Below are 16827 nucleotides of genomic sequence, written 5' to 3'. Positions count from 1 at the left end.
TTCATCGCCATTACTTTATATTTCCTCTGCTAGAAACGGCACTTCACTGCCGCTAAAGGCATTCGTCTCATTATTTCCTCTTGATTCTTCCCACACTAACCTTGGAACCACTTGAATCAGAGGCAGACATAAGACTTAAGTATATTCTCTGTATTGCTCTGGAAAAATACAAAACATGAGATCATTTGATCATCATTTGATCATTATTAGATCTTTAAAATCCTGCAGCACAGTCATCTGCAGCTGCTCTAAGAGAAAACACCTTAAAAGCATCATAAATACTTTATGTTAAAGTATTAAACAGTTCAGTAACAGATACATGTAGAGCAGAGGTGTTAATATTTCTTGTAAATGTAAGTTAACCTATAGACTTGGGGTGTGACGATTGATTTCAATGATTTGATTCACATCATAATTTGTGGCTACAAAAACGATTAATGGTCCATATCAGTTAATTTTGAACGATCCAATTCACTGAACTAAAATCCATTCAGGACGTCTTTTGGCTAAAATTCTCAGAGATAAATACCTGGAAACTGAACAGTGCAGGGGAGGCTTTCCAGATTCCTTGTATTTCTTGCAAAATATTCAAGTGTAAATTAAATATGTGTACAAATAAACAAGTAAACAAGAATTAATGGCAAATCTATTCACATTTTAATTTCCTAAAGTTCAGCTCACTGTTGTTTTCCCACATAAAAAAATAATCCAAAGGAAACATTATTAGAACATTCTGCCACACTGTATTGTCACATGTCTTGGCAAAATTCTGTGTTTCCACACATTGGACTGTAATGATGGTTGGATCAATTTTTTGCTGCCATCACGAGTGTGTTGTCAGGTGCAATGCACTTTCTATGTAATAGTAAAATAAACCTACCATGTCTCAATCCAAATGGTATTTTCCAATATCAATTACGGTATACATCGAATTTCATCATTCCGTTAACAATGTGCCTCAGACAGAATTATCTGATTGGAAGATAAGAACAGAAATTAAGTCGATTAATTGTTACACCCCTATTATGGACATCAGTTAGAATGCTCATCAGGGTCCAGATAATAGTATGCAAAGAACCCATTGAAGTGAACTTCTCTGCCTCTTCATACGTGTCCTGATGGAAACAATCCACTTCTTTGGTTCTTTCACTCATTCGCTTATTTGTGTTTGCACCATTTATGCACATTTTGATTTAGAAGGTAACTTTCAGGTGCATGGTGTCACTTTGTGAACACTGCACTTGATGCTTTAAGGCACATGTCAAACTCAAGGCCCGCGGGCCAAGTGTGGCCCGCCATGTCATTTTATGTGGCCCGCGAGAGACATAAAGGTTTTCATTTCTTAGAATAAAAAATAAAAATTGGTGTGGATTTATTCATATCTTGGGGGAACCAGACTTGAAATATCGGATTGGGCAACTATACATTAGGACTTAAACACTGTCCATATAACTTAACCTGTCAGAATCAAATTTAAAAGGATTCATGCTAGAGTAACAAGCAAACGTGTTTTCCATGCAACTGTAATTGTCACTTTAAAAATTTATAGTAAATAAAAAATGACTTTTTTAATATTAAGGAGTAGTTACATTTATTTTTCATTACATTTAGTTACATGTATATGTTACATGTATAAGTCATCCGACCATTTGAGGACAGCCGCTATGCTGATGTAGCCCTCGGTGAAAATGAGTTTGACATCCCTGGTTTAAAGCATCTGCGTTCAATCACACCGCAAAAGCAAACGACACACCCACAATCTTGTATATCAATAAACAAAAGCAATAAATCTGCCAAAGCTTAATATGGTTCTTTAAAGACGTATGCAAGGTAATATTAAGCAAAGTTTTTCAAAGTATATCAAACTGGCATCTGAAACCCATGTACTGATAAGGACTATATTCTTCTGGGGTTTGAAACAAAAATCTGTAAACATCAACGTCTATTTGCATCTAAAGGGGTTCAGTTCATCACTAACTTTCTCTTGTGCACGGCTTTCAAGAACTTAATCACCTCACTGTAAAGTAAAGATGCACATTTTCAGTGCTTGCTGCTGACTGGTTACAGTTTGAGCTCCTTTTTCTCTCATTTCACCTTCTAAAATGTAATTCCATACAGCAGCTAACACTCTTTGTTGCATCAGTTGTTTTCTTGTTGCTTCATAGTTCAGTTTCATAACCTTGATAAGTCAGTATTTTTTTTCTTCTTTTTGTTATATTAGCCAGGCTGTGTAGAAAGAGGAAAAGCATCTTTTCAGTTAGGATACCTGTAGTTTCCGCAGCTGAGACAGCTGTTTCCGCAGGTCGGTGGCATTTTGCTGCAGACCGTGCAGATGGAGCTTCATCTGCAGGCGCCCGACACTGTTCACCAGGATCAAGTTAGAGGGCGGCGGTGGCATCAGAGCTAGAGGTGCCGACGGTGTGTTTGCTGCTGATCACAAAGCAAAACATGGGGGCAAGGGGGGGGGTCACTTGGTCACAAACTGCTTTGCTTGCTGGGCTATACACCAGCCAAGTTTGACACACAAACACAAAGTTAGCACAAATCCCCAAAGAAATTTACATGTACGTTGAAAATCTGGGCACACTTTCTGTCACACTGTGTCGAGTGTGGAAAATGCACTAAAAGAAAGAAAAGCACTATATTCACAAAATTCTTGTTAGGAAAAGGCAAACTCATGCTATTAGATATTTATGCTTTTATTTAATACACAGGGGTTTGTGAGTGTGGGCACCTTTTCTTTGACCACACATACACACTCAGGAAGGAGTGTCCAGTGTGTGACAAGGCAAATTTCTGAAAATCCCACAAGGTAAAGGCAAGCAAAGATTGTAGGATTAGAGACAGAGACAAGAGGAGAGGAGTCCGCTCTCTGGGAAACCAGCCAGCAGGAAAAGACATGAACAAACACTGCCAGCTAACCAGCAACACCAGACACAGGGCAGAGAGCCACGGGAAATGTCTGACGAAGAATTGAAAGGGTGATAGAGTAGGAGATGCCAACTACCTTTCTTCTTCGACCGTCCAGCTGGAATATAAAAAGAGTGAGCTAGTTATCCAGAAGTAAGTGGGTGTGGTCGAGACAAAGAGGGGGGAAATGAGATCTTTAGACTTCATACTTCACAAAAGTGTGACCCCCTAGAAAACAACACTACAAAAGAAAACCTCTTCTGTGGTGATGGCGTCGGGTTTATTTACTTATTTTTTATTCCTCAACACCGATATGATGAATTCAAAAGCAACTAAATCTTTGAATAAACTAACTGAAGATCTGATTGCAAAAATGGCTTAGAAGCAAATGCAAAAATAGAAAAGATCTTGTTAATGGTTAAATATTTTTTGTGTAATTAAAGAATATTTGTTTGCCACTTAGCAAAGAAAACATTAACATAATTCAGTTTTAGCGGACAAGAGAAAAATAACTATATAAACTATAAGAAGCAGAAATACATTGCTTGTGTTTGACCATTTAATATGATGGGTTGATATTGCATCTGCTCAAAATAAAAATCTGTTAAAGCTTACCTTCTTTTTGCAGGGTAACCGAACATTTTTCCTTTCTTAAAATAATTAGAACTGGTAAAAATAGATGTTCTTTTGCACCTTATCCGTTCAAATCAAATACATTATACCCGTGCTGCATTCAGGGTGTAGGTAGGTTGGTAGTAAGAGTGAATTAGAATTGTCTTAAAAACTGGTCTCTGTAAAATTTATTTCTTGTTTACAACCAGATAGGCCCGGATTCAGCCAGCCCCAATATGATGTGCAGGCATTCACTGTACAAGAGAACTGGACTGACTAACTCCTCCCCCCTGGGGTTCCAAATAGGAAGTACCTGCTGGCTCCAAGAACAGCTATTACTCAGTCATTCTATTTGTCAGAATTTGAGTGAAAGGGATGTGGACTTCCAACAAGCTCACTTCTGATTGGCTACATTAGTTGCAATAGAAACAGACTCAGACAGACTCCGACCAATTACTGATGTCATCTGACTCAAAATGGCAGCTGAATTGATTTCATTGGGTTAAAGCCAGAAGTAGGCCATTCTCTATGGGTGTCGGCATACTCACCAACTCCAGTTCTTTCATACAGTCAATGGGGGCAGTCAGAATACCAGGGGAGTACTTCCAGATGTGCTGAGTTTGGGGTGTCATGTCACTTCAAGCCCCAAAAATGCTTTGAAAACCACCTTATCACATCAGCTCATCTATCCATGTATGTATCTTCTAATCTGATCTGTTTAATATCTCTATGTTTTATGTTAAATGCTCCTACTATACTGTCTGTGTTTACAGGGGTTGGAGAGATGCATTTGCCCGTTTTTTACTTTTCACCTGCCTATTTGTCCGACCGCCTGTCCCTGTGTTGTTGTTTTTTTTGTATGTTTTTTGGGGTATTTTTTTAGTTAATTTGGGATTTTTGTGGGCTATCGCGGTGGTGGAGGCAGTCACAATGCCTATATCCGGTCTTGCAACCAGATACTTATAACTCACTGCAAAGTAGACAACAAATACTGTTAGTGTCTACTTATAAGATTTATAATGCTGTCATTGCCTTTCTTTCATCAGCCTATGAACTAGCATGTTGTCCAGGGAACCACCAGGACATCACTATCAATGTTGAGTACTGTGGATTCATGGGTACATGTTAGCAGGAAGAGGAAACAGTTAGAATGCAGGGACCATAACAGAAACAGCAGTGTTAGTAACAGTTGGGGACGTAGTTCTCAATTACTGGGCTCTACTCACTTCCAGTGGCGGAGCCGTCACTGTTGGTTTCGGTCTTCTCGCTGGAAGAGAAAGGTAATGGCCGTGAAAACTCCGTCCCTTGGTCTGGAGGGCAGCCCGCCATCATGCAGAGACGCAGCAGGCCGCATCTGAGGATCAACCGCCACAGGGCAAAGCAATTACACTGCTCAGGCTAACAGCAAAACATCCTGATACTTTACCATAACACCGCTAGTACATCTAAAATAGCTTTAAAAAAATTATCAAGGAGGATACTTTGACTTGGTGAATGTCAGGACTTCCTACTCTACTGCAAAGCTCTTTAAAATATTTCTATGAATTAGGGAAGGTCAATAGTATTGTGGCCTGCAGCTGGTCTTTAGTGCTATTCACTTTGTGCTTTGCTCGCACAAGGTAGTGCACCACTTCACTTCTCTGAGTTGATAATGGCTCAGATAATAGCTTGCTGCTGTTCCTGTCAATACTCCTGCCTGTGTGTCAAAGCTGAAGATATATTTGGGACTTCTACAGGGTTAATGGGCCATAATGAAGGGTCTTACGTGCTGTCACTGTCTGGCGCTCTGGTCAGAACACTCTGGACCAGACCAGTCAGGCTGGCTATTTGCTTCTCCATAGCCTCCATTCGCTCCAGGCGATGATCCCTGGAAGAACAAACCCTAAATAAACATCACAGAATTCTCCATGAGGTAACAACTGATAAAAAAAATGGAAGAAGAGATGCCAAAATAAAATTAAAAAACGGTATTATTCAATGCACAATAGGAGCAAAAACTGATCTATCATTCAAAACAAGATATGAAAAACTACATGAGAGCAATCTGCAAAAAGCAGAAAGGCTATCTAGGATTCAAACTTTCATCCAGGCGTGTACCGACCTGCTAGCTTCCATATCTTGTCCAGATAAAGGACCAAAACCTGACATGCCCCTGTTGCCTTCCCCAGGTCCCGTGAGGCACATAGGGTCAGATCCAGAGCTTGGTCTCGACTTTGGACTTTCCACAAACACAGAAGAGGAAGCAGAGTCCTTGCGAAAAGTCTGCCTAACAGGTGATGCTCTGGGTGAGCTGGAATATGTGTCCCTTTCTCTCAGCTGCATGTCAGGGATCTTTTGTGGGGATGAGGGCGCCATGCGAAAACCCATGCCCAGGGTTGCTGAAGAGTATGTGTCAGAGTACAGCGAAGCTCCAGGCTTGTAGAGAGAGTCGTCCAGTTCCCCCTGCAGACCAGCAGCTGAGTAGGTGCTGAGGGATCGTACAGAACCGCGTCGATAAAGGCCGGTGGAAGCAGGGAAGCCAAAGGGGTCTCCGATTGCAGCTAACGATTGGGTTGAGGCAATACTGAGGCGGCCCTCGTGCATCAAGCTGTATGGATCCATATACAACCCCTCACTCTTCAGCAGGGACTTGTTCTTTGCAGAAACCTCTTCATCAGGCTTGACGTCACGGCGCTCCAGGATGGCACTAGGTGAAGAAGTAAGGCCTACGTTGGCACCATGGCCGGCTGAAGGATGGTGAGGGTGTCTGGGCTGCTCATGCTGGGGATGGGACCCAGCCAATGATGGAGGGCGACCCCCGCTGTAGGACAGGCGCGAGCGGGATGGAGAGCCAGAGGACGAAGGAAGTGTGTTAAGGCGGCGTGTCGGGGAGGAGTCATGGGAGGAATACACCATTTCTCTCTGAAATGAACAAATATAAATATCATCAGATTTATGGACTGAGTTCCTGTTTTCTATGTATAAAATTGACATAATTAGTGTTTAAATGTGATAAAAATGAGATTATTCCCACAACTATTGTTCAAGAAGTATATAAACTGACAGGTCTACCAACAAAACCATGTTTATGATACCTTTTTTTAATTTAATGAGTAAATCAGCTCATTTTAAAATTCTGATTAGTATAAGATGACGTCCAGCTAGACATCACCCTTTTTTAAAATAAGAGGAATTGCTGTTTCCTACAATTCAGTTGTTATTTTTTAAGTTTCTGTTCTTGTGTAGACATCCATGGTCACAGCTATGTTTTTAAACTTATCCTGCTGTCATTGAACATCTGGAGAATTTTTTCTAATTTATAAGTTTAAAAAGACAAAAATTTATATTTTTGACACACATCCTTATCTCAACATCCCAACAAAACTCTATGAGACAGACAAAGCAGCAAATCCCCATCCAGCAAAAACTAGAAACTTTTTTGTTCTTAAATATGAATAAAACTGAAATTCACAACATAAATGTGATTTTTTTTTTTAAAAGTTCAACAATTCCCTTAAAAACTGAAGCCTGTATTGTCTGGTAAGAATTGGTGCAAGAGGGTGAATGCAAATGGGATTCTCCAGTCTGTTGTTCCCTGTCAGCAGGTTTATTTACATATTTTTTTCTGATATACTCTATGTACCATTGCAAACATGACATTCAGGAGCAAAACAACACAGCGAGTGCACACAATGTTTTTCTCTGCCTGCCATGCATGATTATTAGTAGTTATATTACCAGCATTTTGTGAATAATGCAGATGGCAAGCTGGGTTTGGTATCAAATAATTAAAAAAAAGGTTTTCCCTCAGGCTTGCTTGATTTTTACTGATGCAGAAATATATTCAATGTTAAAATATGCTTTATGAAGGAATGCAGTTGTCTAGTTTTTGTACAAAAACAGATGGCCTACTTAGAAATTCCAAAACAACATGTCCGATGGGAATTCCCTTAAAATTACGAACCTGGGTACATGGTAGTGGGCTTTCAAAGTCACTTTTGCTAAAGAAGCTCACCTCCCCAAACAACTCATAAAACACTGAACTTGCAGGAGATCAAATTACAGATCACCATGTTGCCCCTTCACCTCTCACCGGCCCTCAGCTCACCCTCAGGTCTCCATTAGCCAAATGTGCAGCACCGGTGTAAGAGGCATAGATGGGCTCCTTGCGGTAGATCTTGATGATGCTCCGATCCTGAATGTCCCTGACGTCCTCGAGCTCGTAGAAGACATTACGGGCTTCATCCTTGATCAAGATGGCCGTGTTGGGTGACTTCAGCATACCCGCTGTCAACTTCTGAGGGAACATGTGCACGATGAGAGCGTGCAGCGTGTCCAGGCTGCTCAGCTCATGGGTGATGTGCACCCGGCGTGTCTCATCTCCATACTGCAGGAACAGCACGCCTAAAAAAGAATGAGGAGAGGTGGTGAGTCAGGAATCGTTGGCTTCAGCGGATGGAAAAAAATAACTATTCTGTCGATTCCTGGGGCTCATTTTGAAAGGTATGCTTCAACTATTCTGCTTCTACAAGAGCTAAATTATGAATGCCATCATCAGAGGTCGGCATGAATAATAAAAGATCAACACGTTTTTGGGCAAAGGGAGAGCAGGTGCTAAAATCCACGTCGTCACTCAATACTTGGGCTGACAATAACAAATTATTTAAATTTAACTTTTAAACGACATGGAAGTAAGTGAGTTTAAAGAATTAAGAATGGCCCCAACTAACAGGAATGTAGACTAACTATTGATTTTTAAATTAAGAGGTTTAGCGCCTGACTAACCTGAAAATTCATCTTCATACAACACAGAACAAACAAAAAGGACAAGGAAAGAGATTGAGAATTAAAACTTGCAACAAAAAAAACATGCAAGGTGCTGCATATATGTTGGGGAGAGAAGAAAAAACAGACATTGGTTAGTGCAGAGGCAGAGGATGAAGGACATTTGTTATCTCACCTCTGACTAAACTTCTAATTAATATGGCTGCATAAGCTTCACAGTAATCCTCTCTATCCTAAAAAAGGACCATTTGTGGCAAACCTGTCCTCAACTCCATTTGCATTTTCCCTTGTATACTGACACAGTATGATTGAACACAAAAATTTACTATAAATGACATTTCAATAACATGTCAATTTGTAAAAATGACATGGATTACTTTTTTTTAAAAAAACAGTTGTTTTCTGTTGTCTACCTCCTATGTATAAGTAGCTTTGGTAACCCCGCACTTCCTGTCGTTTCGCATGAAGAAGTTAAGTTTTCTACCAATGTTAAATGAAGAGAAATCTGCATTGACCCACGCCGTCAGGTTGCAACTTAAGCCTGCCAAGACTGCTTTTAATCTTTACCTGGAGATCGGAGCTTATTCTGGCTGGCGGAGCGGGACAGTGGCAAGCTCTGACGAAAACGGTTCATCCGATTGAAGCCGATGGGAATGTCTGCCTCCGACATGGTCTCCAAGGATTCAGCTGAAGCGAACGAGAGCTTGGCAGCCTGGTCGGCAAGCCCGGACTGGGTGGACTGGGAATGTCGTGGACTGCGACTCTGCGGGTTAAGACAACGCACAAAGTCACAGAACAATTTAAGGAGTGGTGGAATTGAGGCAGAATGAACATGTTTGACAGGCCTGATGGAGGAAGGCTTTCTGGAAGAGACAGTGAACACACAATGACACACTTAACAAGATTACCCAGACCTTGACAATACCATTAGCAACCTGCTATTCACCAAGAATTACAGGCATCACAGCATATGGCATGTGTTGAATGAAGCTGCAAAAAGCTGCACATTCTGTGTTAATTCACCATTAATGGAGACGCAGTAACCATGCTGAAGTGGTGTCCCTGCTTGGCAAAAGTTACATCGGGGTTACTCGGCTTTGCACACCACCCACATTCGAACTCTTGTGACTGTGCACATTCAAACTTTTAAATGAGTGCTTTTGGGATGGAAGGAGAAACCCTCGCAACTCCCAGGCTGTCACTGTAGCTTTATCCTGCCGGCCTAAGTTTAGGCCTCTTTCACCGAAAGGTTGGTGATGCAGCTGGGGCCGGGCTGACTGAACTGAGCTCCCTGATTCCCCACCGCTGCAGCACTTCCTGCTGCTCAGAGGCGCTGTAATGAGCTCCCAGAGTGCTGTCTGCTGATTATTTCAATGGAAGAAGCAGATACAGTCTTAGCCGCTGAACAGTTACGGTGCCTGTCTGGCCGTCTTTGAAGCATGAACACAACAGTTGTCAGCTCTTTCTCTCTCTGCTTGAGTCAGACTACACACTGGAGCTACTGTGGCTTTTATTAATGAGGTTTTTAATTAATGGATGGCAGCTTAAGCAACATGCAGGGCTACAGAAGCCAAAGAGAAGGTAAAAAAGAATATAGGCACAGTTAGAGATTAATTTCAATAGTGAATTTCGTTAGATAATCTGGCCAAGGTGTTGACATTTTATTAAGCAAAAATCTTCAATTTGCTTGTCTTTGTCTTGGCAAAAGTCAGCAGAAGATTAGAGGGGGAATACCTTTGGTTACAACTGCCTCATTAATCTGTAAGCTTCTTCTCTCCCTCTCTAAGTAGCAGGAAAAAAAGGCATGAATAAAGGGTTTGCTAAACTGAATATGCTCACTTATTGCCTGAATCTTTGGTTATAAACCTGCAGCCTAGAGGCGCATTTCAGCAAATAGTAACTACATCTTAAATGGACATGAGGTCTTTCCAGGGAGAAGGGAATCATTTTAATCTAACAATTTTTTTTCCTAACACTGAATGTTAGAAAAATGTGCCCAAATGGAACTTGTGCAGCTATTTAATGACACGGCAAATGTGTTAATTTTAGTCTTGGCTATGTTTTTTTTTTACTTTGGAACACAGGTGCACTGACAAAAATGGTAAAGATCAATCTACTCCTGCTTGCATAGTCTAAACCTCCAAAGCTTTGTTTACTTTTGCCTTTTTAGCAAACAACAATCCTAAGTGAGATTTGATGGGATTTTAAGGGAAAAATAACCAAAGAATTGGCAAAAAAATGCGATAGGAAGCAAAAAAACTGCAATATAAAAAGATGAAAATCCTTAAAAATTACCTACGGAAAAAAGCCAAAAGGTATTTTTTTGCTACACATCCATGGTTTTCTTTTTGGAAAAATTAATGAACTCTAAAAGTTTTCTGATACAAAGTCAATACACAGGACCCACATTTAAATTAAAAGTAGCAAAGCACAGTTCCAAGAGTCAATGTTCAGAGGATTTCAGCTGCTTTGGTTGACTGTCAATATTTTTTAAGCTAGATTTTCAACAATAAATCTCTTTTGCACCCAACGAAACAATGACTGGCAATATTCATTATTATTATTCATGTCAAACTGCATACAAGCTCTTCAAACATAAGAAATACTGACAATACACACTTTGTTTCCACAATGTTCTGCACCTCAGCTCCACTCAGCAGGGTTCTTCTTAAAGAACAAAGAAATGTCATTTCAAGTTCGGAGCCATTCTCTATTTGTCAGAGGCAATGAATTCAATACTTAAGGGATGTGTTTTCCTTTTGAAGTCAGGAAACGTGCAATGTAGTTAGTGTCATACCTGCAGCCGACAGCAATAAGAACACTCAATTTGGAGAATCACAGAGGAATTCTGATGGAGGCTAACAGAGGCCGAAGAACACGCACGTTTTGTGGCATTTAAAGCAACTTCACAGAATTACACTGGCAAAAGAACAAAGTAAGGGATTCGATTAGTCTGACTTTTTATTGGAGTGTTGAGGAATAAACTGCCTTTCATCTGATTTCCGCTTTGGGGAGCAGCTGATGTTTGCAAAAACTGATGAAGAAGGTGAAATATTTAATGTATGGATTCTTACTTTTGCTCCCGTCTCTCATCAGATGTAACACTAATCACACAACATCAGCCTCGGCTTGTTTTGCTGACGAAATAATGTGCATCACAGGAAGCTGTACCTAAACTGTAGGCGGGACCTCCACTGTGCTCTTACATTACTGTATGCTTTCACATGTGCTGTGTGTTTACACTGTAATATACAACCCTCCTAATGTATTGTTACAGCCCTTTCGACACGATCGTGCATAATTTAGTTCTACGCCCACACAGAGTCCAGAGATGGTGGTGGAAGACAATGTTCGAGCACAGATGGAAACCGTGGTGCTGACAGATAATCCCCACCATGATTTCTAATAGGGTCGTTTATCTAAACATTGACCACAGCGAGCAACAATGCAGCCAGTGGAATTGATGGTGGGGGCACCACAAACTGCAGTGAAAACACCTTATGGCCCCTCTGTCCAATGATGGTAAATAAAAGGAGGACATTTGGTGAAACTGCGAAGGTTTGATGACTGTGCTCTGAATCCCTGTAGTACTTCATATTTTTAGTAACAATTTTAAACAGAACTTAGTGTATCTCCTATATAAAAAAACACTCTTATGTCTAAATAGGAAGACAGTCTGCTCGACTGAGCTGAAACAAGAAAAAGCAGTAAAACTGGATATGGATTGCAGCTGAGCTGTTTCCAGGCAACCGAGACTGACCAAGAGAAACTCACTTAAACCACAGCAAAAAATGAGTTGTCACTTTTACAGCTGGACTCATGTATACCGAGGAACATGATAGGTGTTTTTGTGGGAATGGTAATTTAGTTATTGAAGAAGTTTTTGGATTTACAAGCTGACTGTAATAAGGTCACACATCCTCTGTCAGTATAGAAGAGGTAATTATAACCTGAAGATTCGGTAAAAATGTATTACATTTCAAATGTACAAATAAAAGCAGCTGCCTGAGTTAGCCAATAAAATAATTTATTTTCCCCTATAATTATTTAATTGTTTTAAATGCTGCAATCCCACTTTATCATTTTCAATTAACTGAAACGTTTGATTGTTCTTTTATTGCTGCCTGAGCTTTTTGTTTCTACGTACCGGTAAATGTCTTCAAATTGTTGCAGCTAGGGTGCAGAGTAAATAAAGCTGTCTGGTTAGGGGGTTTGAACCACTGTTCTAAACAATGTGCTGCTTAACAATAGAATAAATTCACAGCGTAAGGCTGTTCAGGAGTCGTGCACCTGCTGTTATTTTATATATGTCCACGGGTTATTTACCTTGTTACATTTTCCAAACTCTGATTTCCATGGTTGCATTTCAGATTAGATACCAAATGAAAACGTCTCTCTGCAGTAATTTTAAATTGTAAATAATATATGCAAAGACACCATCTGCTCATGCATCTGGAAAGCTGTATGAATTGATAAATGGCTGGAAACATCACTGCTAGGCAGGTAGTGGTGTCTCTTGCCACCAAAACCTTTTCCTTGAGAGTAATTTTTTCAACGACACTCAGCTTCTGTTGAAAAGTCCTCTTACAAAGCCAGAGCAGAGCATTCTAGCAAACAGGGAACAAGATGATCTAAGAAAAAAAAACAACAGTGTAGAAAGTAGGACAAGGTGGCCTGACAACAGACCTGAGGCTATAAGTTGCATTAAACTCAACACGCCTTCCACTATATCTTTTTCTTTGATTGCAGACACTAAAAACAGTGTTTCAACACCTAAACACAGAAACATGCACACAAATGGGGGTTCAAATCGTATCTCATGGAGAGAAACTTTATAGTAAGCATGGAAACACACTTTTCTGGGGTCCATGAAATTAATTGTGGTGTGCCTCAAGGTTCCATCCTTGCCCCCTTGTTTTTTAACATTTACATGTTTCTTCTGGGGAATGTCATCAGGAGCCAAAACTTCATTTTTCATAGCTATGCTGATGATACCCAGCTGTACATAGCTATGTCTCCTAATGACACAAGACCAATAGAAGCAATTTTTAAACTGTATTTTAGATGTGAAATTATGGATGGCAAATAATTTTCTCCAGCTCAACCAGGAAAAAACTGAAATTTAAGTTATCGGTCCTGAAGCCAAGAGAGAGAAACAGTTTCTGAAGCTACAGGGACTTTCATTGAGTCATTCAGAAATAGTCAGAAACTTGGGTGTTATCTTCTACTCTAAGCTAACTTTTATCACCCATATAAAACAGGTGGTTAAAACTGGTTTTTATCATCTTAGAAATCTGGCTAGGGCCCGCCCAAAACTCTCTCTTGCTAATATGGAGGTGCTAATGCATGCTTTTAGAATAGAATAGAATAGAATAGAATAGAATAGAATAGAATAGAATAGAATAGAATAGAATAGAATAGAATAGAATAGAATAGAATAGAATAGACAACTTTATTTATCCCTTTGGGAGGTTCCCGCATGGAAATTGACATCTCCATCGCATACAGCACTATTTGACATACATGTAGGAAAAAGCGTGAGTAAAATTGATTACTGCAACGCTCTGCTTGCCGGTCTTCCAAAAACCAACATTAGGAACCTTCAGCTTCTCCAAAATTCTGCTGCACGAGTTCAGCAAGGCGGGCTCACATCACCCCAATTTTAAAATCCTTGCATTGGCTCCCCATATGGAGATTGATTTTAAGATACTTTTAACAGTTTTTAAATGTCTTAATGGTCTTGCGCCTTCCTATTTATCAGATCTTTTAGTAAAGTATGAACCCTCGCGGACCCTGAGATACTCACTGGTCTGTTAACCATTCTGATTGTAAAAACCAAAACCAATGGAGAGGCTGCATTTCAGCACTATGGCCCCCGTTTATGGAACAGTCTGCCAGAGGACCTGAGAGCCGCAGAGAGCATTAATGCTTTCAAGAAAAGGCTCAAGACCCATCTTTTTAACCTGGCATTTTGCTAATTTTTTAGTACTTTTATTTCATTATTTATTTACTTATTTATTTATTTATCCATTTTCTCTTGTTTTATGAACTTGAACTAGATTTTTAACGCGGTATTTTAATTTACCTTATTTCAATGTTTTATTGTTTTTATCAATATGTTTACTTTTTCATTGTCATTTTTATTTTCAGTGCTTCCTCAGTTGGGACCTCTCCTTCTGGATCGGTTGCTGTTACTTGGCTGTGGTGGAGCGGTCACCGCCTGTGATGCTGCATTTGGCTGATTATGCAGCTATTCACAGAGAGGGAGGTTCCAATCATCAGCACTTCCAACATCTTGTTTTCGTGCTCAGCCTATTTCTCATTGTCTTTCCCCATCAGTTAGGGGGTGGGAGCTGTAAAAGGAGTGGGGGGCTAGGTACAGGGAGGGGGGCCCTATTTTTAATTTTAGTGCTTGTTTATTTTAATCCTCATGCTTGTTTTTGTATGTTGTTGTGTTTTAATGTAAAGCACTTTGTGTTATATTTTAATATGAAAAGTGCTTTATAAATGTAGTTTTGATTTGATAGAAATCTATATTCTTTCATGTTTATGTTGTAGAAGTAACAAAGAATAAGATTTTCTTCCACTAAATACCAGCTTAAATCTGTGTTTGCAATTGAATCACCGATTAAATATACAAGCTTGCTGTAATCAAACGTTTTCCTGGCTACTTCATCAAATAAAATGTTAATTTATCTCTCCCATGTCCTCCGAGTTCAAGCATATTCTTGAGCAGAATTGTTCCCGAAAGCCTATTTTCTTGTCAAATTGTATGCTGTTTGACGTGTTTGGTGAGGGTCATGACGCTCCATTAACCGCCTGAAGGTTCAACGGCCCATCTGTCATAAACATTAATGAGCTGGCTTTAATATTTCAAGGGCACAACATGAAATTTCATATCTAAACTGTTGCCTTGACTCATGACATTTGCAGCACACAAAAAAAGTATAGAGGTTAAGGTATTTTAAATGCTGTTTTATTTATTTTTGATTTTTAAATGATAAATCTTTCTCTATTATGTTGACGTCGCTGAATAGATGGCAATCATATTTGAATTAACCTTATGAGTAACGATGTATAATGTTGTGCAGTGTGAGATGAGGTTATAAATTCAGTTTTCAATCTAAAGGTAAGGCTAAGTCTCCCATTATATTTACCTTCAGTTGTTTATTAACATAAAACAACTGAAAGAAACGTGGCTGAACTGCACAAAATCCAGCATGCTTTGGGATTTGGTGAGATTGTCCACTAAAAAAGCTGCTTTTAGGCTTATGTCAAAAGTCATACGTTAAGTTTTCATGTGGTGTGATTTTCTACTTTACCAAGACTAAATATGGAAACGTCAAACACAGCTTGATGTGTCTGAATTCAAGTTTCTAGAGAAACTGAATGGAGAATGACTAACTTTTTTCCACATTTCCATTTCTTTGACATTGTGTTGCTTCTCTTATTGATGCCTTAACTCATCAAGCCGCCTACCCTCAGCTTTGTCTTCCTTTTATATTTTTTCCCACTTTTTTTTCCATCTTTTGCTTCTGGTTCTTGCAGAGGTGCCTTCCATAAATAAATCAGCCTCTGCATCAGTCTCTTCTGACAGGATTAAATCTAGACGCGTTGTCTGCGCTCCCATTCTCTGCATTTCAGCATCACGACTCCATGTTTTGCTCATCCTCAAACTATTGTTATTGAAAACAGATCTTTAAAAAGATCTGTAACTCACGTCTGATCATTCTGTCCTCATTCAACTTTTAACTTTTGTCCTAAACTTTTCCCACGACATTTTTCCGGACTTATAAAGCGCCTGTAGAGAGTCACCTTCAGAAAACCATCAGTTTCTAATGCATAGAACCACTGGCTTTCTCACATTGCTATAGATCTAATAAGCTGTAGCAGCTGAAAAGAAAAATAAACATGAGGAAACATGTTTTTGAGTCAAGCGTGGAAGTTTGAAATCTACTGGCATGTCTAATACTAACTTTCACTGTAAAAGAGTTTTATATCAAACGCAGGGCCTCATGAGATTGTTTCTTATCAAATTTGTTCTACAGGTAAACCAAATTCTAAACAGAGTTGTAATTTGCAGTGCGCTGATATAGAGATTTTTCAAAAGGTTTGGCCTATTCCAAAAAAAAATTAAATATGAGACCCAAAATCTAAAATCCAACTGAAACATGTAATAAATTTAGATTTAAATCCATATTTCTCCTTGACTAAAAACGTTATTTTCAAAGCTACATGTGTCTGATGTTGGTAAATACCATTTTTTCTGACCTTTTTGTAGCATTTTCTTTTATGTAATCCATTTTGAAAGTTTGATCAATATTGAAAAGCTGCATATGGTTACTTACACTTGTCTTTACCATGAGAAATGTTAGTTTTACAACAGATTTATGTGTCATTCCATAAATATGTTTTACTTTTCTTTTGGGGGGGTTGGGGTTGTATTACCATGCCCAATGGGTCTGGATTTTTATTTCTCCCAAATTATAATGCCACTAAAACTTTAGAAGAATCTGCACTACTGAGCACTTTTCCACAAAA

The 16827-nt window shown here is 39.4% G+C and overlaps 1 protein-coding gene across 32 annotated transcripts in view; it reads right to left on the bottom strand.

Moving 5' to 3' along the window:
• The window catches only part of srcin1a (SRC kinase signaling inhibitor 1a), a 112730-nt gene that overhangs the window by 25268 nt on the left and 70635 nt on the right, over positions 1-16827 (bottom strand). For 12 of the 32 annotated variants that reach the window (XM_023957431.2, XM_078951744.1, XM_020705158.3 and 9 more), the window contains 8 exons: positions 8854-9049; positions 8287-8298; positions 7610-7905; positions 5624-6423; positions 5288-5389; positions 4749-4876; positions 3008-3028; positions 2267-2430 (listed from right to left, as the gene is read on the bottom strand). In XM_023957431.2, the coding sequence (XP_023813199.1) occupies positions 2267-2430; positions 3008-3028; positions 4749-4876; positions 5288-5389; positions 5624-6423; positions 7610-7905; positions 8287-8298; positions 8854-9049 (1719 nt within the window). The remainder of the gene's footprint in view (positions 1-2266; positions 2431-3007; positions 3029-4748; positions 4877-5287; positions 5390-5623; positions 6424-7609; positions 7906-8286; positions 8299-8853; positions 9050-16827) is intronic. The other 20 variants (XM_078951745.1, XM_078951758.1, XM_078951759.1 and 17 more) reach the window with 11 other exon arrangements.

Source organism: Oryzias latipes, chromosome 8 (assembly GCF_053564925.1).
Source record: "Oryzias latipes strain Hd-rR chromosome 8, Olatipes_Hd-rR_3.1".
NCBI classification, from domain to species: domain Eukaryota; kingdom Metazoa; phylum Chordata; class Actinopteri; order Beloniformes; family Adrianichthyidae; genus Oryzias; species Oryzias latipes.
This window is presented reverse-complemented; position numbering and strand designations above follow the sequence as displayed.